This window comes from Chrysemys picta, chromosome 2, assembly GCF_011386835.1.
Source record: "Chrysemys picta bellii isolate R12L10 chromosome 2, ASM1138683v2, whole genome shotgun sequence".
Lineage (NCBI taxonomy): Eukaryota > Metazoa > Chordata > Testudines > Emydidae > Chrysemys > Chrysemys picta.
This window is the reverse complement of record NC_088792.1, coordinates 35,167,059-35,190,994: the sequence shown is the minus strand read 5'-3', so window position 1 is coordinate 35,190,994 and position 23,936 is coordinate 35,167,059. Positions and strand designations below refer to the sequence as shown.

At 42.9% G+C, this 23,936-nt stretch overlaps 2 protein-coding genes and 1 long non-coding RNA gene across 6 annotated transcripts in view; 1 reads left to right on the top strand and 2 right to left on the bottom strand.

The window, feature by feature from the left end:
• Nucleotides 1–10,700, bottom strand: part of MASTL (microtubule associated serine/threonine kinase like) — a 44,238-nt gene extending 33,538 nt beyond the window's left edge. The window contains exons 1-2 of one of the 3 annotated variants that reach the window (XM_008162867.4): nt 10,455–10,700; nt 314–451 (exon numbers count right to left, since the gene is read on the bottom strand). In XM_008162867.4, coding sequence (XP_008161089.1) covers nt 314–451; nt 10,455–10,625 — 309 coding nt within the window. In that variant the 5' untranslated portion in view covers nt 10,626–10,700. Of the gene's footprint in view, nt 1–313; nt 452–9,375; nt 9,461–9,507; nt 10,160–10,454 lie in introns of those variants that run through there. The other 2 variants (XM_042858128.2, XM_065582927.1) reach the window with 2 other exon arrangements.
• A 1,846-nt stretch (nt 10,701–12,546) lies between these two features.
• Nucleotides 12,547–17,983, bottom strand: LOC112058886 (uncharacterized). The gene is made up of 2 exons (XR_002888062.3): nt 17,639–17,983; nt 12,547–16,773 (listed from the first exon to the last, which is right to left on the bottom strand). It is a non-coding gene; the product is annotated as an uncharacterized LOC112058886 (long non-coding RNA).
• Nucleotides 17,956–23,936, top strand: part of YME1L1 (YME1 like 1 ATPase) — a 38,600-nt gene continuing 32,619 nt past the window's right edge. Inside the window, exons 1-2 of one of the 2 annotated variants that reach the window (XM_005290924.5) lie at nt 17,956–18,319; nt 22,823–22,954. In XM_005290924.5, the coding sequence (XP_005290981.2) occupies nt 18,287–18,319; nt 22,823–22,954 (165 nt within the window). In that variant the 5' untranslated portion in view covers nt 17,956–18,286. The remainder of the gene's footprint in view (nt 18,320–22,822; nt 22,955–23,936) is intronic. The other variant, XM_005290923.5, reaches the window with a different exon arrangement.

Below are 23,936 nucleotides of genomic sequence, written 5' to 3'. Positions count from 1 at the left end.
TTAAATATGTGGTTCATTTTTATTTTGGACCCAAAATTGTGCTAGGCATTCTTGACCTGGTTAGCTACATGGAAGGACTCTTCTGTTAGAAAGAAGGAGGGGTTAAAAGGAGTCAGGGAGAAGGAAGATATTAATCCCACATAACTACTCTAGTTAAGACCTCATATTGGATGAGAAGTGAAATGAAATGACCCAAATACCCAATCCTCATTATTGCAAGAGCATATTTTTAAACATTACAATTCTTCTAACGAACTTCATTCTCCACTATGTTTTCAAAGCTGTCTTAAAGCACTGTAAACCATTTACTCACCAAGTACACATTGTTAGCTGACTGAAGTGAGTAGTATAAGTGTACAATGAAAGGACTTTTGCTGAGAGCCAATGCATCTCTCTCTGCCTGGACCTGGTGAACCATGTTTTTATTTATCAGGTCTGCTTTTTTGACCACCTATAAAACAATTCATGTAGAAATGAATTCACAACAATAATTTGCCATGCTCATTTATTTTCAAGAATACACATGCTGATAAGGTTAGTCAGTTTCCTAGATACACTTTCCTTCACTGAGTTCCATGTCTCTATGGCACAGCTAGAATGACATTTTTACATACTGCCCTTGTATTGTGGTGCTGTGGTTTTGTACATGGACACCTACTTTGAAGAATTCTCCTGCAACATCTGAAGAAAATTATTCACACTATTTGCATTTCAGGTTATTAAAAAACAGCTACTCTCATCTGAATGTCTGACTAGCGTCTAATGTGTTGGAGTCCCTCTAACTCAGAGTATAACAACAACTTTCCATGCAATTAGAGCTTCTTGAAAACTAGTTTATAAGCTATATTTGAAGAAATTAGGTTGTAATTAAATAGTTAAAAATTATATTTGACACAATTGTTATATAGTTTATGTGTAGGGCCCTACCAAATTCACAGTCAATTTTGGTCAATTTCACAGTCATAGGATTTTTTAAATGGTCAATTTCATTGTTTCAGATGTTTACATATGAAATATCACTGTTATAACTCTGGGGGTCCTCATGGTTGCAAAGCTATGAAGGCAGCACAGCCACGGAGCTTCCAGCAGCCGGGGGAGGTTCCCGGAGTTGGGTCTGACTCTGCCCAGGAGCGGCCCCTGCAGGAGAAGAGGAAGTCCCATCCCTCGTCTCTCCCTGGCCCAGCCAGGATTAGCAGCTGGATCCTGATGCATGGTAGGACCCCCTGAGCTGGGGCGCCCCAGTCCTGCCCCTCTACTACAATAGCCAGATACCATGAGGGTGATCAGTTCACTCATAAATTTGGTAGGGCCCTACTTATGAGATACAAACAAATTTGAAGACTCTGTGTGAAGTGTAGAGCTATTCTGTTGACTCACACTGGTAGCCTGAGGTCAGTTGCTCTATGGCACTCCAAACCTTTGCAGAGTAGTGTGAAGTAAAGATAGGAGTTCCACAAGATCCCCTTGGCCAGGGTGGACAAAAATCAATGATTAAAAAAAAAAAAAATCAGATTTTTTTATTTAAATCGGATTTGTTTGATAAAATGCTTTGAGGAAAAAACCTATCTAAAGATAGTTTTAATTAAGATACATTTTACCTCGAAGATATCTCATCATGGAATCAGGTTTCAGAGTGGTAGCCATGTTAGTCTGTATCAGCAAAAAGAACGAGGAGTACTTGTGGCACCTTAGAGACTAACAAATTTATTTGAGCATAAGCTTTCATGGGCTAAAACCCATTTCATTGGATGCATCGGATGAAATGGGTTTTAGCCCATGAAAGCTTATGCTCAAATAAATTTGTTAGTCTCTAAGGTGCCACAAGTACTCCTCGTTCATCATGGAATAGGGATTATAAATTCTAATTCTATAGTATGAGACAATATATTCATGTAATGTTTAAGAAAAGTTTTGTAAATGACTTCCAATAGTTCATGGACTAGGGACCCAATCTTATGGGGTTCCACAGGTTTCTGTATATATTAACTAGGTTAATCTTTCTATCTAACCAATGGGACTCAGTGCTCAGTCTCTAGAAGATACCATCAGAGATGCTTAGTTTTGCAGATCTCAAACTGTGGATTTGTATCTCCAGAGGTAACCTGCTTATTAACAGCAAAAATGTTTTTAAATAAATAAATAATATATAGAGGTGAGAAATAACATAACTCAACTCTATTGTCCCTCTGCAAATTTGTGTACACAGAGTCAATCTCTCACCTCTCTCTAAAAGTGCAAAGTTTCAGAAAGTTCAACGAATAGAAGACTGTTGGGGGTGGAATAGATCTGGATAAGGAGAAGAAGTCTGGAGATGTGAGAAGCAAGGGACATATGCTTGTTTTGTTAAAATATTATATGTTTGCTGTTGAAGAAAAAAAATCCAGAATACTTAACGTTGTTGTTTTAGTTAAATAAAACAATATAAATGTCTGTCTGGTGATGTTCTCCTCCTAATACAGCATGGCAAGAAAATCCTCCAAATATTAATTATTAACTTGTTGAAATGGAGATATTTATGAAGTCATTGGGAGGTAAACTATCTGCTTCAGTTACCTTTGGTAAATGAAATAACCGAACAATCATTCATTTTCTCATATAGCTGTAAAACTAATCTGAAAAGTTTTCAAAATAAATCACTGTTTAAAAATTTACAGCAACTCCCCACTTAACATCCTCTCACTTAATGTTGTTTCGATCAATTGATCCCTGCTCAATTACAGAACATGCTCCATTTAAAGTTGTGCAATGCTTCGCTATAATGTCGTTTGGCTGCTTGCTTTGTCCACAGCTGGCAGTGCCCCCATCAGCTCCCCTATGCCCCCCACACAGCACCTCCAGCCTGCCGGTAGACTCCGCGGATCAGCGCCTTCTCCCTCCTCCCTCTGCCTCCTGCCCGCAGCAATCAGCTAGCTTGCGGCATTCAGGAGGGAGGGGGGAGGAGTGAGGACTCAACGCGGAGGCTCCCCCTTCCTCCCAAACGCTACAAGCCAGCTGATTGCTGTGGGCAGGAGGGGGGAGGGAGAGGGGAGCCTGCGCGCCGAGTCCTCACTCCTCCCCCATCCCTCGTACCCCCTGAACGTCGCAAGCCAGCTGATTGCCACGGGCAGGAGGCAGGGGAGAGGAGTGAGGACGCAGCGTGGGTAGTAAAGGAGGAGGGGAGGGCAAGAATAGGCGGGTTAAGGGTGGGGGCTTGGAGGAAGGGGTGGCATGGGTGGGCCGAGGGTTGAGCCCCTGCCCCTGGTGCTTGCAGAGTAGGGGAAGCTGCTGCTGCGCAACGTGCTTCTCCTAGCTTACAGCACCTTCAGCCTCCTTGCCTGTTTCATTGTCTCCAGTGCCAGTGGGCTGTGCCTGTGTGGAGTAAGGCAAGGGCACCTCCCAACTACAGTACTGTACTGTACGGCAAAAAAAAAAATCTCCCTGGAACCTAACCCCCTCATTTACAGTCATTCTTATGGGGAAATTGGATTCGCTTAACATCGTTTCACTTAAAGTCGCATTTTTCAGGAACATAATAACTACAACGTTAAGTGAGGAGTTGCTGTAGGAAACCTACATCTATCTCTGAGTTGTGAAGAATATGTATTAAGGTTATAACAATCAAAAAGAATGCACTTTTATGTAAAAAGCCATAATTAAATCAAGTCTTCCTGACTAGTGATTTAAATCAATTTGATTTAAATCAAATCCACCCTACCCTTGGCTACCTCTACATTTTAGGGAGAACCAGGGGAGGGAGCCAGTGACCCTGCAGAGAGTTACGCCAGGTCTGTGCTACAAAGTTGGCATAGTTATATCAGTCAGAGGTGTGGGTAAAAAAACAAACCACAATCCCAGCCAACACTGCAGCTATGCCAACCTATGCTTCTGTCGGCATAATTAATGTCATTTGGGGAAGGAGGCATTAAGCTACATCTACATTAGAGGACTCTGCCAGTATAGCTATACCTGCAAAGCATTTGTAATATAAATAAGGCTTTACTAGGCATATTGAGGTTTTAGGTCTAGGGGTGGAGTCAAGTAGACTTTATAGAGCTCCTAAGCAAAGCATTAGTCCCCATATTTTTAGAAAAAGGAAATTAAGATATACAAAACTTAACTAGTAACTGGAATTAAAAGTAACAATAAGGTTTAAATATTTGTTGAATGTGTACCAAGGACTATTACAGACAAAAATATGCACTTAAAAATATGGAAATAATAATTAAAGGAAGAAGAAACCTCAGATACACTCACAGTTCATACCACTTCAAATGAAAAAAGTGTAAAATATTACATTGCACATTCCAAAACAACCTTAAATCTGCCCACCAATATCCACCCACCATTCAACAGGAATATGCGTATCACAAATACAAATAATGGATGTTTTAAAATCATTGACCACAAATGAATTACATTTGCAGAAATGCTGACCCTGCTCCCACTTCCCAGTAAATAACACACTAGCCTGGTATAATGAACAGCTGTGCTTTGCTCACGTTGGAATGATATAGAGGGAAAGAACGGTGACATTTTTGTATAAGAAAGCTGGAGGAGGAATGAGCTTTCTGCTCCATTAACACACTAGTCAGGGAAGGACTGATTGCCTTTAAATGGAGGGCGAGGGGCAATATAAATACCCGTCTCAAACATAACAAGCCAGTGAACTACAAGACAGCAACTGAGCAGTGATGGTTAGTGAGGACCTGTAGCCCAAAGTGTACCGTAGAACCTCAGAGTTACAAACGCCTCAGGAATGGAGGTTATTCATAACTCCAAAATGTTTGCAACTCTGAACAAAACATTATGGTTGTTCTCTCTAAAGTTTACACCTGAATATTGACTTAATACTTCAACAATTTCCACCCCACCATCAACCTCAGCCTGGACCAGTCCACACAAGAGATTCACTTCCTGGACACTACAGTGCAAATAAGTGATGGTCACATAAACACCACCCTATACCGGAAACCTACTGACCGCTATACGTACCTATATGCCTCCAGCTTCCATCCAAGACACATCACACGATCCATTGTCTATAGCCAAGCCCTAAGATACAACCGAATTTGCTCCAACCCCTCCGACAGAGACAAACACCTACAAGATCTTTATCAAGCATTCGTAAAACTACAATACCCACCTGGGGAAGTGAGGGAACAGATTGACAGAGCAAGACGGGTACCAAGAAATCACCTACTACAGGACAGGCCCAACAAGGACAATAACAGAACACCACTGGCCATCACATATAGCCCCCAGCTAAAACCTCTCCAGTGCATTATCCACGATCTACAACCTATCCTGGAAAATGATCCCTCACTCTCACAGACCTTGGGAGGCAGACCAGTCCTCGCTTACAGACAACCCCCCAACCTGAAGGAAATACTCACCGGCAACTACACACCGCACCACAGAAACACCAACCTAGGAACCAATCCCTGTAGCAAATGTCGTTGCCTACTCTGTCCCCATATCTACTCTGGCAACACCATCAGAGGACCCAACCACATCAGCCACACCATCAAGGGCTCATTCACCTGCACATCCACTAATGTTATATATGCCATCATGTGCCAGCAATGCCCCTCTGCCATGTACATTGGCCAAACCGGACAGTCCCTCTGCAAAAGAATAAATGGACACAAATTGGACATCAGGAATGGTAACATTCATAAGCCAGTAAGTGAACACTTAAATCTGTAATAGAATGACCAGGGAGATTGAAAAGTCACTGTCATTGAACAAAAAAACTTCAGAAACAGACTTCAAAGAGAAACAGCAGAAATAAAATTCATTTGCAAATTTAACACCATTAATCTGGGCTTGAATAGGGACTGGGAGTGGTTGGCTCATTACAGAAGCAGCTTTTCCTCTCCTGGAATTGACACCGCCTCATCTATTATTGGGAGTGGACTACATCCACCCTGATTGAATTGGCCCTGTCAACACTGGTTCTCCACTTGTGAAGTAACTCCCTGCTCTCCATGTGTCAGTATATAATGCCTGCATCTGTAACTTTCACTCTATGCATCTGAAGAAGTGAGGTTTTTACCCACGAAAGCTTATGCCCAAATAAATCTGTTAGTCTTTAAGGTGCCACCAGACTCCTTGTTGTTTTTGACTTAATACAGATTTGAAATTTTAGTAAGAAGAAAAATGCTGCTTTTAACCATCTTAATTTAAATGAAACAAGCACAGAAACAGTTTCCTTATCTTGTCAAATCTCTCTCTTTTTTTTTTAAATCTTCCCTTTTTTTCAGTAATTTACATTTAACACAGTATGATATTTGCTTTTTTGTGGTGGGGGAAGGGAGGGAAGGAAGAGGAGGTCTCTGCTCCTGCCTGATTGCATACTTCCAGTTCCAAATGAGGTGTGTGGTTGACTGGTCAGTTCATAACTCTGGTGTTCATAACTCTGAGTTCTACTGTATATCATTTACATTGGGTGGGTTTAACATGGTTTCTAATCAATATGTTGAAGTTAGACAAAGATACAAGGTGGTTAAGGTTGATTTTAAAATGTGATATTTAATGCGTATATTACTTAAGGGATTATATGAACTGTGAGGATTTGAATATTTATCTTCCTTCTGTATTTCCCAATGTTTAAATGCTTAGGCCATGGGTTCTTAACCTGGGACTCATGATCACCCTGACGTATTTATAACGGGAGAGGGTTCCATATAAGGAAAGGGAGATCCCAATAGGAAAAATGTTGAGACCACTAACTTGGTGTATTTCTTGTATAGACACATTTCAACTTCAATGTTAACTCAAAATCTTGACCTGCTAATTTACTTAGCTGAAGCTTCTAGCTGTACATCATAGATTCTAGACACATACTCAGCTCTGCTTAATATATGGTGACGAGGTATTTAGATGGCTAAAAAGTGCAGACAGATACTAAAGTTAATTTTTCATTATTTAAAGTCTCTTCTAAAAGCATTGTGAGTGGAAAAATTTCTCTGTTGACAGCAAGTATTAAATTTACTTTCTAACCAATAAAAGATACCATCTCACCCAGTTTAGAAGATTTAAATTCTTGCAGGATGCATCCTCCATTTACGTGGGCACTGCTTTCCTTCCCTAGCTGCCAGTAATAAGCTAACTCCTTATTTTAAGTTTTATGTGAAAATAATGCTTAGTTTCAAACTAGCGTGTGCAGCTGTTGGTAAAATATATAACCTATAATTAGAAATTCAATGTTTAATACTTATTGATAAAGCCCTACTTAAATTGTGGGATGATTGTAAAAAAAAAAAGTCAATTATTACTTTCCCGTGATTTTCTGCTGTCAGCCGCCTGGGGTTGAGAGCAGCCACCCTCGCTCTCAGCCCTGGAGCAGCCAGGGTTTCCACTGTTAGCCCCGTGCACAGTGGGACTCCCACTGTCAAAATTGTGATGGAAGTCTAAAATATTTGTGTGGACAACTTTTTTCCAAGGAGGTAATATCAATAGTGAAACTACCCCTTTCTTAGCACTTATGGCAAAATTTAGTTAGAATTATGACTGGGTCTTCTAAAGAAAAATATTTTAAATGCAGAAATCTTGCCTCTGCAATTAAGCAATACTGCTATCCTCTTCAGAAAGAAGTTACATGCAGTGAAAAGAGCACACTTGTGATAAGTAAAACATATGTCATTAAAATTCCCAGCCTTAACTGGCTAATTTTTCAGGGGGGAAAATCTAATTTCTGCATAAGAAAAATGTAATGTCAATTTCATAATCAAAAGTAATCAAATGTTGGTCTCCTCAGGAGAAAGCCTCAGCAAACACAAGCAATTAATGATGACAAATAACTGTCTTCGTTAACTGTGAGACAAGGTGGGTTGAGGTACCTTAAGAAGGGCGCTGTGTGGCTCAAACGTTTGTCTCGCTCACAAACTGATGTTGGTCTAATAAAAGATACTACCTCACCCATCTTGCCTAATATTCTGGGACCAACATGGCTATAACTACACTGCATACAACCTTTGTTAACTGTGAGCTTCAGCAACAATACCATATTGCATCAAATATATCCTCTGCCATCTACTGCTTACTCTGGGGGAACTGTGCACCACTGCGCATGTGCACAATTCATATCCAATGCAGATTCCGCCCTCCCCGCCCCGAAAATACATTCTGCCTGAGAAATCCTGCAGTCCCGCCTTTCATCTACCAGATGCCACTGTGGCACTAGAATAGCCAGAAGCCAACTGCATTCATCACAGCACCCTGCCCGCAAACCCAAGTTAGGACAGACAGAGTGAGGGCATACGGGACTGCTTGGAGGGGGTCACAGATTGGGCTTCAGCAGAGTTAATGGTGGGGGACAGACTGGAGCATGGGCTCAGGAGCTAGAGGGGTGACAGCACTGAGCCAGGGGCTGAATGGGAAGGGCGCTGCAAGGTTTTTAAAATGTCCGTGGATAAGTGGGCTCAGATAGGCCACTCATAGAATGAATTTAGAGTCCAAGTCGGTATTGGTGTAGCAAATAAGTACATGGGTGGGGCACGTCCCTTGGTTCATCAGGGAAGGAAGTGGGTTATTTCCCTGACCGGTGGTCTTGATTACTCAACCTGGTACTGACTGTGTTTGGGATTTTTTGTTTTTTGTTTGATTTTTAAATCAAAAGCTTAACATTGTTACCCCTAGGAACAACCCAAACAAAATGATCATAATGAAAGTTTGTGTGAGCATTCCATCTGTGCAATATATCAATTAAGGGTATGTCATTCCCAAAATCATGATTCCAAAAGATCCAGTCTCAGACAATTTCCCAACACTGCAAATGATCTGCCCCCACAGATCTTGTTAGCTAATGAAAGGAATTCTGTCATTTTGAGATTACTCAATATGAAAAAGGGAATTTAGAAGTTTATGGGAGTATATTTGCTTTGTGATGTCAGTCCTGGCAGCAGGGCTCTGGGCTGTGCTGACAGCTAACAGGCAATGTAAGTAACACAGTGTCTGGGTAGGCACTGCATTGCCCTAACTTCATCAACCTAAGTGCTATGCCTCTCTCAGAGATGGAGTTAGGATATGTCTATACATACAGCGCCACAGCTGTGCCACTGCAGCGCGTCTGGTTTATTTTATTTAGTGTGTGCATAGTCTAGCCAAGTGATGGCATCTTCAGTGGCATGATGCAGTTCTTCTAGGCCACCACTGAACCTAGTCAACAGGCATTCATCGACAACGTGCCTCATTGTCTGTGTTGCACCACAGCTGCACAAAGGGCTGTCTCGAATGTCCCAGCGATACTGGTTGGCTGCATGGAGACCTTGCCTGGTCTAGAATGTGTTCAACAGGGACCACTGGCGACGGGGCACGTCAAAACCAGATGGGCAAATTGTGGGGTTGGTGACAAGGGACTGGTTGGGGATTATAATAGCTATCCATTCCTCTCACCAGAGTGTTTCTGCCCTAACATCCTGGCATGGCGGATGAGACCATAATGGGCGACGTGACAGCAAACGGGCAGCGCGTCTGGTGAAGTCGCTGTATGCCACCGGGAGAGAATTGGTATAAAAAAAAAATCACCTTAGCAAGCAGCAGAAGCTATGTCGGCAGTAGAAGCTCTCCAGTCTACAGCGCTGTCCACACAAGCACTTATGTCGCTCAGTGAGGTGGAATGTAAGTTTTGCCAAAATATGCTGTAGTGTAGACATAGACTTATTAAGTCAATGTAGTGGGCAACTTACAGCAACGGGAGCACACTATAGGGTGGACACTTATCACTTAACTGTAGTGTAGACCAGGCCTGAACCACACAGTTGCAGGGAGGGCAAACAGAGACAAGCACAAGCCTGCCTTGAGAACGCCGCGGGCACCACAAACAAGGGGTAGTGGCGCCAGCCAGGACACCACTGGAACAGGAGCAGCCTGCACATGCCCAGCTGCCGCTCACGGAGCCCTGACTCTGGGCCCAGCAGTAAAAGTTCATTTTTCCTCTCAGGTCTGAGCTCCGGTTTGCTGAGCGCAGCCCGACTCAGCAACCTGCGTCTTGAACTCAGACAGACTCACGGCTCCTGCGCCCGCCGAGCGTACCACGGGCCGCCACTCCCCGGCCACCGCCCCCTCAGGCCGGGGCCTGGCCCCCAGCAAGACGCAGCGCCAGCGGCCAAACGCCCTCGCCGCGCAACAGAGCACGTAGGAGCCGGGCCCAACTGCTCAGCTTCAAACCCCCCAGACTGGCACATCGCGGGGCTGACTCACCCCCGGCAGCTCCACGCCCCGCCCCCATCTATTCCCAGCGGGAGGGGGACGAGCCAGTGAAACTGCTACGAGCCCGCGGCTAATTCGAGCCCAAGCGGGCGATCGCTGGGGACTGCTGGCTGCCTGCCTGCCGGGCTATTGGGGTCCCGTCTGCAGAGGGCAGCGCTGGGCCCCGCTGAGACCGTCGCGCTCCGGGTGTGACTGCGGGAACCGGAGCAGCGATGAACCCTCCGCCGCGGGTCGGGCTCGGGCTCCGGCCCCGCCGCTCTCACCTTGACAGCGTAGAGCTTCCCCCCCTTGCGGCCCAGGTAGACCTTCCCGAAGGCGCCGCGGCTGATGGGCTTCACGATGGTGAACTCCTCGATGGAGGGCGGCCGGGGCACCGCGATGCGCTTCACCCGCGCGGCGCCCCTCTCCTCAGCCGCGGGTTCCACCGGCCCCATCGCGCGGCTCCGCGCTCTTCGACTGTCCCCTCCACCGCTCCGTGCCCCGCGCCAATTCAAAGCTAAGCCCCGCCCCACCCGCGGGTAACGTCATTGGCCAACTGACAGCAGCAGGGACGGGGGTTGGGCAGGACTTCCCGAGAGTCTGCGTGAGAGCGATAAGGGGAGGGGTGAAAACGAGCGCACGCGCAGTAACCAGTCTAGCAAGAGCACCGGGGAACAGGTAAGATCTGGGGAATCAAGCGGTCTGTCCCCAGTACAACTGACCGCACCGCAACTCTGCCTCTAATGTAAGTGACTCCAGGCAGCTCTGCCTCTAATGGCTCAGTGCAACTGACCCCAGTGCAACCAATCCCAATACAACTGCTTCCAATATCTTAGTGCAGTTGCCTGTAATGTAAACAACACCAAACAGCCTGTTACAATTACCTCTAATGCAGTGGTTCTCAAACTTGTGTACTGGTGTCCCCTTTCACAGCAACCCTCTGAGTGCAACCCCCCCCTTATACATTAAAAACACTTTTTTATCTATTTAATACCATTATAAATGCTGGAGGTAAAGTGGGGTTTGGGGTGGAGGCTGGCAGCTTGTGACACCCCCCCCACCCCATGTAATAACCTTGTGACCCCCTGAGGGGTCCCAACACCCAGTTTGAGAATCCCTGCTCTAGTGTAATTGATTAGTGTAGTGTAATTAAGGCCCTTCATTTTCAGTTTTTGCTGAAAAATTCCCAGGTTTTACAAAAGCTATTATGCAGTTTTTACTGTTTTTTTTTTTCCCTCTGAATTTTGGACTACTGAAGTTCACGAAAATACGGATTATGTTCAGAACAAATCCTATACCTTAGGAACATGTGTTTATGTTGATAATAAATTAGTCTAAGTGTAAATGTGAGGCAGTTTGTTAAAGAAAGGCAATGTAGTAGAAGATACGTGTGTGTATATGTGTCCATACTGTTAGTGAGACAAGGTGGGTGTGGTAATATCTTCTATTGGACCAACTTCTATTCGTGAGACAGACAAGCTTTGGAGCTTACTGTTAATGTACAGTTCGCAAAATAAACCACAACAGTAAATTGCCTTTACTTTCAATACACTTACTGGTCTCTATTTGCTGATTTTTTTTTTCTGTTTTCCTGTCTCCCAATATTAACCCTGATATTTACCCAGAAAACTGTGAAGCTAGTATTTTGCACTCATTTCCATCCTTTTTTTAATTTTTGTAATGAACACTGATTAATTTCTGGGAAATTTTAAACAAAATAAAAACTGAAGTTGAAGGGCCTTGTTAATGTCCTATCGCAGCTGCCCCCACTGCAATTATCCTTGGATGTAATCACTCCCTACTGCATGGCTTTCATGATCGTCCCCAATTAGACCATGTTGCAATCCTCTTTTCCTCAGATGCCTCTCAATATAACTGTTACTCAACTAGCTCATAAATGCCCTTCAGTAAGTATCCCCAAACTCAACTGTCCTTTATAACTATCCAAATGAACCACCTCTCCTTCTGAATGTCCATAAAACTACCTCCTATAATAACTGTCTATTATAACTGTGGCAGTTGACAGAGATTGTATTTGCTTTATTGTCTACAGAATGTATATCCCATTTGTCATTAATGTTCTTAACTTGGAAGTCTTGTGCATTCCTCACTTACTGTTAGATGAGCAAGTAGTGTCAGTGACCACAGCAGCTATTTTCCACCTGCCACTACAGCAGCATTGACTGGGATCAGGAACGTGTCTATCACTGCAAAATCAGGATCTATGTGTCAATATAGTTTACTTATTTAGACTTTTTTTTTAACTTCTTAAAGCTCTGAATGGATGCTCTGCAACAATGAAAATACTCAGCATGTCATACAAATGTTAGAAGTTGTTTGCAGTGTTGTTCCTACAATATGATGGAGACAAGGTGGTGAGGTAATTTCTTTTATTGGACCAACTCCTCCTGGTGAAAGAGACAAGCTTTCAAGCTCCCCAGAGCTCTTTAGGTAATTTACACTTAATAGACTAATAATTGCAAAAGTATAAAACCAACTCCTTTCAGAATAACCCATCTAAAATCCACCATAATCTCCTCTTTGAATGCCCAAAAGAAGCTAGTTGGAACACGAAGTTTTATCTTCAAATTCCAGATACTCTGAGAACAGGAAACAGTCTTTAGGATTTACAAAAAGCCTATTCAAATGCTTCTCAGTGAGAACATGGCCCAATTGATATCCTCTTGGTACTCACTACTCAGCTGAGCCACATCTTATAGAAGGGAACATACATGAGGATTTCAAGCAAGCCACTCGAGACAGACAAGTGCTGATGATTGAAAAGACATAAGGAAAAAGTAAGGTTTCTTTTGGAAAATGTTCTTTTGTTAAATTAACAGATTTTAAGATTTATGAACAGCTGAAAAAATTTATTTTACATTAAACAAGATTCACAAATGTTTGTGTATGACACTCTACCTCAAAATAGCACCCCGGAACCCACATATACACCACTGTGATATTATGATATGTTTTGTACAAAGTATGCCTTGTGAGTGAGGTATCATTTAAAAGGTCTTGATCTGTTTAACTTTAATATCCTGTTGAATTGTATGTACTATCATTGTATATGAAGTTATGATGTGTTACTAAAATATGTTGTGAGGTTGGGAGATACCTACAGCCAGCCTTTCAGTGACAACAAAGGAGCAACTGACAAGACAGATTTACATCAGGACCAGCCAGACATGTGTTGATGGTCCACTAAAAAAAAAATCCACTCTCCCAGAGACAACTCAGAGGGGGCACGTATACAATGAGGGGTACTTAAACCCCATGTCACAGCAAGGATTTTTCTAGCAGCTGGAAGAAAGTATAAAAGAGAGAGAGTGACATCATCACTTGGCCTCTCCCCTCCCACACCTCAACAGCTGTAAGACCGTCTGGAAGACAAAAACTTTGAACTGGGGGGACTGGTCCAAGGTGAGAGGGAATGCAGCCTGTGTATTAAGAACTGTAAGCTGCCTGTAACCTCTATTGGAGTGAGAGAAGCTGTTTAAGTCAAACCTTACTTAGTCTGTAGAATTTAGACTGCAAATTTATTTCTTTTTCTTATGTAACCAACTTTGATCTCTATGCCTACTACTTATAATCACTTAAAATCTATCTGTCTGGAGTCAATAAATATGTTTTATATTTTAATTAAAACAATGTTGTTTGTTGTTGAAGTGCTTGGTGAATCTCAGTTCAGGTTAACAAGGGCTGTTGCACGCTCACTACCCTTTGTTGAAGTGGTGAACTAATTAATGAGCTTGTATTGTCCAAGGGAGTCTGGAGCAGTGTAACATGGTATATTAATGGGATGCAAAGCTGGGGGCTGGGGTGATTGGCTGGTGCCTCTCTCTGTATAATTCATGAGTGGCTTGGAGAGCTATTTAGCAGGGTGTGGGTCTCCACATGCTGGTGGCTGAGTGATCACAGCTCCTGCAGGGGTTTGCTGTTTGTCACTGGCATAGCTTTGTGAGAGACAGTCCAGGCTGGAGAGAGAAGGGGGCACAGTGGTCCCATAGTTTCAGGATGTACACAGGGGGTCCTGTCACAGTATGTATAGCAAATTAGGCCCCAATCTTACAAAGACATTGAATTCAATGGGACTACTTATATTCTTAAAAATTAAGCATGAAATCTTTGCATGATCAAGACCCAAACTTAGACACTGTCAACTTAAAAATCATACTTTTGTACTATTTTAACCCATTTTGGTAAAAATAACTAATATTACCATAACTGAATATGAATAGAGAGAAAAATATTGTTGTCTGTCTTAAAATCTGATCCTCCACTGAACTTTGTACAGACATAGCACTTGGAGATCACAGAGATTACTAAAGTTGATGGAGGGTGGGACAGAATCCTCCTAAGTAAAGTGTTTTCCAGGATTGGGAACTTTGTTTATTTTGTGCATTTGACTGTACTTCGTATAAGTCAAGTTTCATTGTTTCCCTGTATAGTCCATTATTTAGAGAGTTTATTCAGTTCGTTCTGTGAATCTAGAGACATTTTAAAATAGAGAAAAATGTGATTCCAAACCACAACATTTGGCATGTGATTACAGGGACAGGTGTACTATCTGAACATTTGAGTATCTCTTTTTAAAAATAAAATACTGATTAGATTTCAAGTTGGCAATGTCCCTTTAAAGTTTGTGTTTAATTGTTCTTCTCAAAATGTCCATTATAAAACTGCTTTACCTTCTACCTTACAGCAAGAAATTTGATACCCACATCTCTTTTGTGTTAGTTTAGCCACGTAACTTGCTAGCAATTTTTTTAATTTAAAAAAAGAAAATGTGCCAGCATGATTTTGCCATTGAAAATTTGACTAGTCTGACACAAGTTTTATTTTGTTCATAAAGATGTAATACATTAAGACTCTGATCCTGCACTGAGCTCTAAAAGGCCTGCCCAAGCAGAGCTGATTGCAGGATTAGGGCCTCCCTTGAAAAATCCTTAGATGCAATACAGTGTACTCAATAGAGCCTTGTCTATTCTAGAAAAAGAAAAATTGCCTATTGCTAATAATAGGTTTCAGCAATGGGCACCTATTGTCAGCAACAGATAATTTTTCTAGTATGGACAATGCATGGATTACCAGAGGGTCTTTTCTTGGCCTTGGAATTTGCAGAAAACACATCAAGGAGAAGGGAGAAGATGGGGTGGAAGAAATCAAAGAATCCCCCTCCCCGCCCCAAAAAAACAGACAGGAGATACCTTATCAGTCTGTAAAAGGAGAAATTATATTAGTTGTTCAATGAGAGAAAGAGACACAAGAAGTGAGATCAAACAAAAGAGAGGAAAGGAAACAAAATAGCCAAAAAGGACAGAACAGATGGAGAGGGACATGGAAAGAATGACAAAATGCAGAGAAAAAGATAAATATTATGGCATGAGCCACACATGATCAAATTCTGCCCTGGTTTACAGCCATGCAACTCCAATGACCTAATTGAGATTGTACAGGCTGTAAACCAGGAGAGAATTGGATTCAGTGTGTTAAGCTATTGAGGTGAAATTTATTTTCTGTAAGTTTCTTCCTACTTTTTATTACACTATAGTTCCCTAAACACACCACAGCTTGGTTTAATCTCAGGGAAGAGTAGTAGAATTTTTTGTCTCTGTTGAAACATGAGTAAAATTGATGCATGTAACTAAGGTCCCAATCCTGCAAGATTATCAATGCAGGCAAATCGCTCCCAGTGTCCATGCAAAGTCCTATTGACTTTGTGAGCCCCTGGACTGTGGTTTGTGAAGTTTAGATGGCTTTAAGACAAACATTAGTTTTAAAAATATGACAGTCACATTTATTTTTTCTTCTCCTGATCTCAATTCCTGCAGAATTATCTTTAATGGAGGACTGAAATCATTGAGTAACAGTATTAGAGTACCAGCAGTCCTATTTTTGACAATTAAAAAAAATAGGTGCACTCTAGAAGTATTGCAGTACTCCTAAAATTAGAGAGAACATGAACTGCAACCTGGAATCAAGACATTCCTACATTTTGGGAAGGTTTGGATTACAGTGTAGCAACTCAGGCTATTTCCATAATGTGTTTGAAGGGAAACCTAAGAACTCTGGAACAGCTAAGAGTTGGATCTGGATTTTACATTTTACAGCTCCAGTCTCTTTGTAATATAAACCTGATACCTTCCCATTTCCCACCAGCTGGGCTCTTTCACATCTTACTGACAGCCATGATAATTTGTTCATTTGTATCATCAGATGATTGAGAGTAGGATGTGGAGTACTGGTTGGAGATACTAAGGGCCAGATTTCAATACCCATATTCACACCAAGAGATACCTTGCTCTGTGAATGAGTAATGCTTCCATGCCTTGTTGTCACGGAGTGACCGAGGCAATGATCAGGAACTACTCAATACGAAGCCAGTCAGGACTCTGGGGGAACATGCCTCCTCTCTCTGAGTATACTGTCTCCACGGCAAGAAGCTTATACAGCTTCAATCTTCCTGGGTCTGACCTTGGCACATTCAACATCCGCTTCCACACCATGTGCTTCCTACAGTGAGTCCGCTCAGATGGGGCTCCTGGGGAAGCCAGAGGGTCCTGCATCCCAATTTCACAGGCAGATGTGACTCTCAGCCAGCTGGTAAAACAGAACATTTATTAGTCAACAGGAACACAGAACAGAACGTGTTAGCACAGAAATCAGTGACTTTCAGCCAAGTCCATTGTTGGGGGAGGGGAGCCTGGCCCCGGCCCTGCCCATTGCTGCTCCTCTGGCCTTTTCTGGCTTCCCAGGCCAAGAGTCACCTGGTCATATCCCCCTGCTGGGTCTCAGGTTACGAAAGGGTGGCCATAGCATTTGTGCAGGCAGCTGGCGCAGCCCCTGCAAGTCACACACCCTTATTCCCTCCACCTAGACGTTGCAATACATAGGGAAACTGAGGCACACACCGCATTCATGCAAAACAGTAAGACTCACTTAGGCTCACATACAACATAATGAGGGAAAATTCCCACTATGTCACACTTGTGCAGGGAGCAAAGGAGAGGAGCAGCTCCATACTATCCCACAAAACTAGAGAGATGTTTTCAGAACGTGGGCAGCGTAGCCTTCTGCTTGATGCTCTAGAGTTACAAGGCCTGCACATTACCCCGGAAACTTGACAGATGCCTTGGCAATACCTAGTGGCCAGGCCAGTGGGATCCAGAAGGGAAACAGTATAGCCGTCTCTGCAGTCTCCGGGACTATATTAGCTATGTGGTCACCTGTAATCTCCTAAATTTTAGGTAAAGGAGGCAGTGATGCTACTAGGCTTGCCACCTCTTTTTCCAGGCCTTCATGGGGATCTGCACACCAAGAGCCCCATCCTGCAGATGCTTCTGCATCTTTAACTTTAGGACCATGAGTAGAGTTCTACTGATTTTGATTAAACTACTGATGGGAGTAAAGTACATGCATAAGTAGTTGCAGGATCAGGGCCCAGAATTGTGGGATGTTTGCTGACCTTGAGAGCACTTGCTAGGCCCCTGGTGTGATGGACCAGTTGAGTGATGTGGTGGCTGGAGAGATAGGTGGGGTAGGGCTGCATTTTGGTTTTCTCACACCATGTTAGTTAGGTTTTGCAAAAACAGGCTGCTCAAAAGCAGGCCTGTTTTATCCGTATGCCAGCTCTCTGTTTCCGAAACTACGACCTCGTTGGACACAGCAGCTGATGCACGCAACTCACACACAGCTGCACCCCCGCCGCGGAAATGGTTCGGTCCTACAGCCTCCCCCGTCAGTCGGAAGGAATGGTTTGCTCCCGCGCGCAAGAGCGTAGTAGGAAGAGGCTGGTGTACGCGCGTGAGACACATTGGTTGCTAAGGTGTCTGGTTGCTATGGGGGAGGAATGGGAGGTGGCAGGGCAGGAAGGACTCGGGAGGGAGTATGACCCGGAAGCGGTATGCCGTCCCGTCCGTTTCCGGCATAGTTGTAGTTGGCCTAGTCGTTACCGGCCGCAGGAGGCGGCCATTTTCCATGGGAGTGGAGCCGCTGAACGCTGCTTCTCCCGGCGGCCGCGGCCAGAGGGAGTGAGAGGCGAAGACTGCCGGGCGCGTAGATCGCTGCTCCCGGCACGGGAGGAGGGGGAGTCGCAGCCCTCATAGAGGGGAGGATGTTTTCCTTCTCTACCACCGTGCAGCCCCAGGTGAGAGTGCTGGCGCGCGGGTGGGACTCGGGATACAGGAGAGCAAGGGGCGCCTCCCCGGGGTACTATTGAGCGGGGAATGGGTCGGCTGGGCAGCTCCCGCCCGTTGTGTCGGAGCCGCTGCGCTGAGAGACTCCGCCCCAGAAAGTTCCCGGGGGGCGCGAGCGGGGGTGAGTGTTGGGTTGCAACTTGCCATAGAGGCCAGTCTGGGGCAGGGGACGGGGTGAGAGGGCGATTGCTTCTGCTTCAGGGAGGGATTCTGAGAAACTGGCGGGTGAGACATGGCCACTAGGTTGTCTCCTGACAGACACCTGCACGGGGGGCGTTTGCGGGAGATACTCCGTTATCCCGACCCGGTCCTGAATGGAGAGCGGGTTCCCCATCTTTTCTCTCTCGAGTTCTCTGTCTCCAGTGGCTCGGCTACGGAATTTTTCTCTCTCCTTTCTGAGCTGACAAAGGAGGTTGCGACACTTCCTGGTCTCTGTCACTTCATGTGTTAACAGTGGGAGGAATGAGGTTTGTAGTACAATAGACTAGTACAGTGGTTAGAGTGCTAGCCTGGGAAACTTCGGGTCGAATCCCTGCTTGGTCACAGGCTTTTGAGCACCCTTGAAAAGTCGGTTTCTCTGTGCCTGATTTTCCCGTTTGCAAAATGGGGACATTAGTACATTAGCCCTGCCTCACATTTGTGTTGTATATTAAAGATGGTGAGGTGCTTATATGCCACAGTAATTGGGGCCATATAAATATCTAAGAGAGATACCTAGATATTACATATAGTATCCTCGATTGGACCTCAGCTTCTGACAATACCTAAGCTTCTGATAAGTGTGCAGCTTACTGCCTTTTACATTCCAGACTCTGATACAGTAAAATACAGTCTACACATGTCTTGTCCCTTAGCATTCCTTATTCCCTTCCTCATTAGGCCCAATTCCCTGCCCTGGTTAGATGCATGGGTGTTAGACTATTTGTATTTTTCTTGCTTGGGCTACAATATGGCTTACTAACATAGTTATAACACTTCCCCAGTTTACATAGAGAAGTACTTTTGTAACAAATGCTAGTAACCGATAATACTGGCATGATTATTTGTCCTATTCACACAGAACATAAGAGTAGAGATTTTAATATTAAACCAAACAGAAAATGTCAGTTGTGTTAAAAGTACAATGTGTAAGGCTCTCTGAAAACTCTCAGGCTTGGATCTGCCCTCAGCTTTTGTTTGTGTGACTTTTTTATTATCCCTCCCTGGTTGAGTTGAGCTAGTACTAGATAGTACACCATACTTTAATTTGCTGATCTTAGGTATACTAGTTCCCAGTTTTAGCAAGCCATCACTTGGCTGGTCTCAGCTCTGTGGGAAAACAATTGACTAATAAGATTATCACAGTGCATTATAAAGAAATAAAACTTTACATTTAAAATATTTCAACTACATCTGTAAAATGTATTCTGGCCAAATTTCTGGTCCAGCAAGAGAAGCAAATGGGGAGGGAGTATTTATTATATAGATTACCAGTTTACAAAATACTTTTGTTTAAACCAGTCAGTTGATACACATATACTTTGTATTGCCCAGATTTAGCTCACTTATATGCAAGCTGCCTAAGCAGGATCTCCTAAAAATAATATATGGCCAATACCTATCTCATAGAGCTGGAAGGGCCTCTGAAAGGTCATCGAGTCCAGCCCCAAGTATTGACTTTGCCCCAGATCCCTAAGTTGCCCCCTCAAGGATTGAACTCACAACCCTGGGTTTAGCAGGTCAATGATCAAACCACTGAGCTATCCCTCCCCCCCGGACAACTAAACTCTGAAAGAGAAAATGGAAGGTACAACACCAATGAAATCTAAAACTAGAGAAATTTCAGCTAAATGCACGTATTTATTAGGCAAAGTTGAACTCTTTCTCTAAGCAAATTAAATATCTAGATTACCCTTTTGTGGCACTCTAGTCTCCTCACTATTTGTGTCCTCCATACAGTTCATTAGAATAAGCATTAAACTTTTACCCTATAATACATAGTGGGAAACTGGTTGTGCTGTGGGATTCTGTTTGAGAAATCAGCTTCCAAATCCTGGTTTAGTGGACACCTGCTCTGGCGTGATGGAAACCATTCTGATTCTGTTTACAAGATGAACCAATGAATGCATTGTGAAACCTGGACAACAACAGCTAAATGAATAAATCTCTTAAATATTTAAATGGACACTTAACTTGAAATGTTGTCTGTTTAAAATAGGTTCATTTATTTCTCTTGCCTCTAGGTTCCTTTGCTTTTTTTTATGGTTCTCTAATCACATTTACTTTTCAAATGTCTTTGCTCTGCTGCATGTGAAAGACTCTCTCAAACATGAGATTGATTGGGGACAGAATGAAATTTACTTTATAAAAAGTGTTTTAACAAAACTGAAGAATATTTTTGCTCTGATTTTTTTCAGTTACACTAATCTTAGATGATGTAATAATACTGGGAAAAAATCAGAAGTATAATTTTTTTGAAACTGGCAGTTGCTTTCTCTTCTGACAATTTACTGTGAACTACTTATTTCCTGGGGCACTGCCACTCAGATGTGGCAGCACTTGTCACATTCTCTCCCAGCTCTCTTGCCTATCCTCTGTCATCATGCTTACCTATACTTGTGTGAGGGCACAGCATGGATCCGCAGGCAGGGCGGGACCAATGAATGGCTTAGGCCACTGGGACTAGTAGAGCTTAGCAGCAGGTTTACCTACATGCATATTAGTCCCAGTGATGTATGCCAATAATTGGTCGCGTCCTGCCTAGGTATCTGTGTATGTATACTGGTGGGCTACGCACTGATATAGTTACAAGAAACCACATAACAATTTTGAACAACCAAGTTGGTAGTATGGCTACTTCAAACATTGAATAAACAAACTACACCTCTACTCTGATATAATGCTGTCCTCCGGAGCCAAAAAAATCTTACCGCGTTATAGGTGAAACTGCATTATATTGAACTTGCTTTGATCCGCTGGAGCGCTCAGCCCCACTCCCCCGGAGCGCGGCTTTACCGTGTTATATACAAATTTGTGTTATATCGGGGTAGAGGTGTATCAAACTTGGCTGAACTCTGTGACCATAAAGCAGTGTGGTGTGATCGTGTAGATTGATCCAAAGTTTTAGTGAAGTTAAGTAAATTAACAACATAGCTTAAACTACAGTAGGACTTCAGAGAAACTGATTTGTGCAGTTGGAAACCAAAGAAGCATTGCAATTGCTCTCATTAATTTTGGGCAGAGTTAGGGAGAATCCTGCAGAAATAGATGTTTAGGAGAGGGCATTGTGTGCTTTACTAGGAGACCATTTCACTTTCCTATATCATCTTTGTGTTGTTTTCTAAATCCAAGACTTCTAAATGTATAAGTAGATTTAAAGTGGGTTTAGAAAACACACTTATTAATACTTTTTTAGATAGGTTACATTAGCAAAAGTTACACCAGCATGTTTTAACAAATACCTGTTATTTCTTCTAAAGAGAGACCTACACTAATTGTAGAAACTTTTCAGGAAGGATAAACTTCAAGATGTAAATAGCAACAGAGGATCCTGTGGCACCTTTGAGACTAACAGAAGTATTGGGAGCATAAGCTTTCGTGGGTAAGAACCTCACTTCTTCAGATGCAAGAAGTGAGGTTCTTACCCACGAAAGCTTATGCTCCCAATACTTCTGTTAGTCTCAAAGGTGCCACAGGACCCTCTGTTGCTTTTTACAGATTCAGACTAACACGGCTACCCCTCTGATACTTGACAAGATGTAAATAGAGTTGCAAAAATACATCAGAAGTCAACATTTTTCTTGGAAAGGCCTCTTTGATGTCTTATAAGTGCACTTCAATAATACCTAGGCAATTCTCTCCCAGGTGAGGTTGCAATGGCACCTCACACTAACATTGATCACTAACACAACAAACAAATGACAGGAGCACAATAAAAGTGGCAAAACGTTATTCCTTTTGCAACAGCTAATAATTTCTTTATCTGCTATTGTTATTAAGAAATTTATAAAAAGATAAATTTTATGAGAAGAGAATATTTAGTTAACAGAAGGCTAGTGGGTAGCTTAAGTGCAAATTGAGGCTGTCCATACTTTGCTTAAAAGTTGATTGTTTGTCCCCACAACTCTGTTTGAGTATCTAACACGTTATCTTGTACATTGGGCGACCTGGGTTCTGCTTCCTACTTTGGTAGACTACCTGTGTGACTTAATCTGTCTTGCTTGCTTTCTGTCTGATGATCGCTAACTCTTTGTGTCTCCATCTGTAAAATGGAGATATCTACCCCTTGTGCCTTAGAGGCAAAGTTCAAAAAGCATTTTGAGAACTTAACTTGGAAGGCACTGTACAAGATCGTCATTTTATACAGTATCTGAGATGGGGATGTATTTAGATACATGAATTTTCTCTTCAGTATTTATATATGGCATTATATTCTGTTTGTGTGATTGATTAAATTCATCTTTAATTTCTACCAGGTTACAGTTCCTCTGAGTCACCTCATCAATGCCTTCCATTCACCAAAAACCTCAGCTACTTCTGTCAGCACAGCATCTATTCAGTCTCTACAGAGGGATACAGCCCCAGAACATGATGCTCAAAGCAGTGAGGTAATAGGAATTTTGGAGAGACTGGGGATTATATTTACGTTTAAATGAGGTCTGAAGATTTTTCAATTTTTAAAAAAAATTGTCACTGTTTTTTAATAAGAAATTATTTTTAAATGGTATCATATTTTTGTACAATGCACAAAGGTGTACCTTATTTTTATATATAGCCAATGCTGTCATGCTTATTACTGTTCTATATGGGTACTTTAAATTACAAGCAGACAAATATTTTAATGAGCGATCAGCATTTAAAAAAACGTGAAATGGATAAACATTCTTGTCTGGAGCCCCCTTCCTGTTCTTAAAAAGAACAGGAGTACTTGTGGCACCTTAGAGACTAACAAATTTATTTGAGCATAAGCTTTCATGGGCTACAGCCCACTTCTTCGGATGCATGCAGTGGAAAATACAGTAGGAGGATTGTGTGTGTGTGTGTCTGTGTATATATATATATACACACACACACACAGAGAACATGAAACAATGGGTGTTACCATACACACTATAACGAGAGTGATCAGTTAAGGCGAGCTATTATCAGCAGGAGAAAAAAAGAACTGTTTGTAGTGGTAATGAAAATGACAAGAAGATGTGAGGAACTGTAGGGGGGGAAAAATAAGCATGGGGAAATAGTTTTACTTTGCATAATGGCCCATCCACTCCCAGTCTTTATTCAAGCCTAATTTAATGGTGTCCAATTTGCAAATTAATTCCAATTCAGCAGTCTCTCATTGGAGTGTGTTTTTGAAGTTTTTGTTGTTGTAATATTGCGACTTTTAGGTCTGTAATCGAGTGGCCTGGGAGATTGAAGTGTTCTCCAACTGGTTTTTGAATGTTATAATTCTTGACGTGACCCCCGGGGGGGTGGGGGCGGGCCATGACCCCCTTGTGGGGCGAGGAGGGAACCGGTTGTTAATATTTTGGTAGCTCATCACTGGCCGGGGGGGTGGGGGACTGAGGAGGCGAGCAGGCGGGTGGGGGG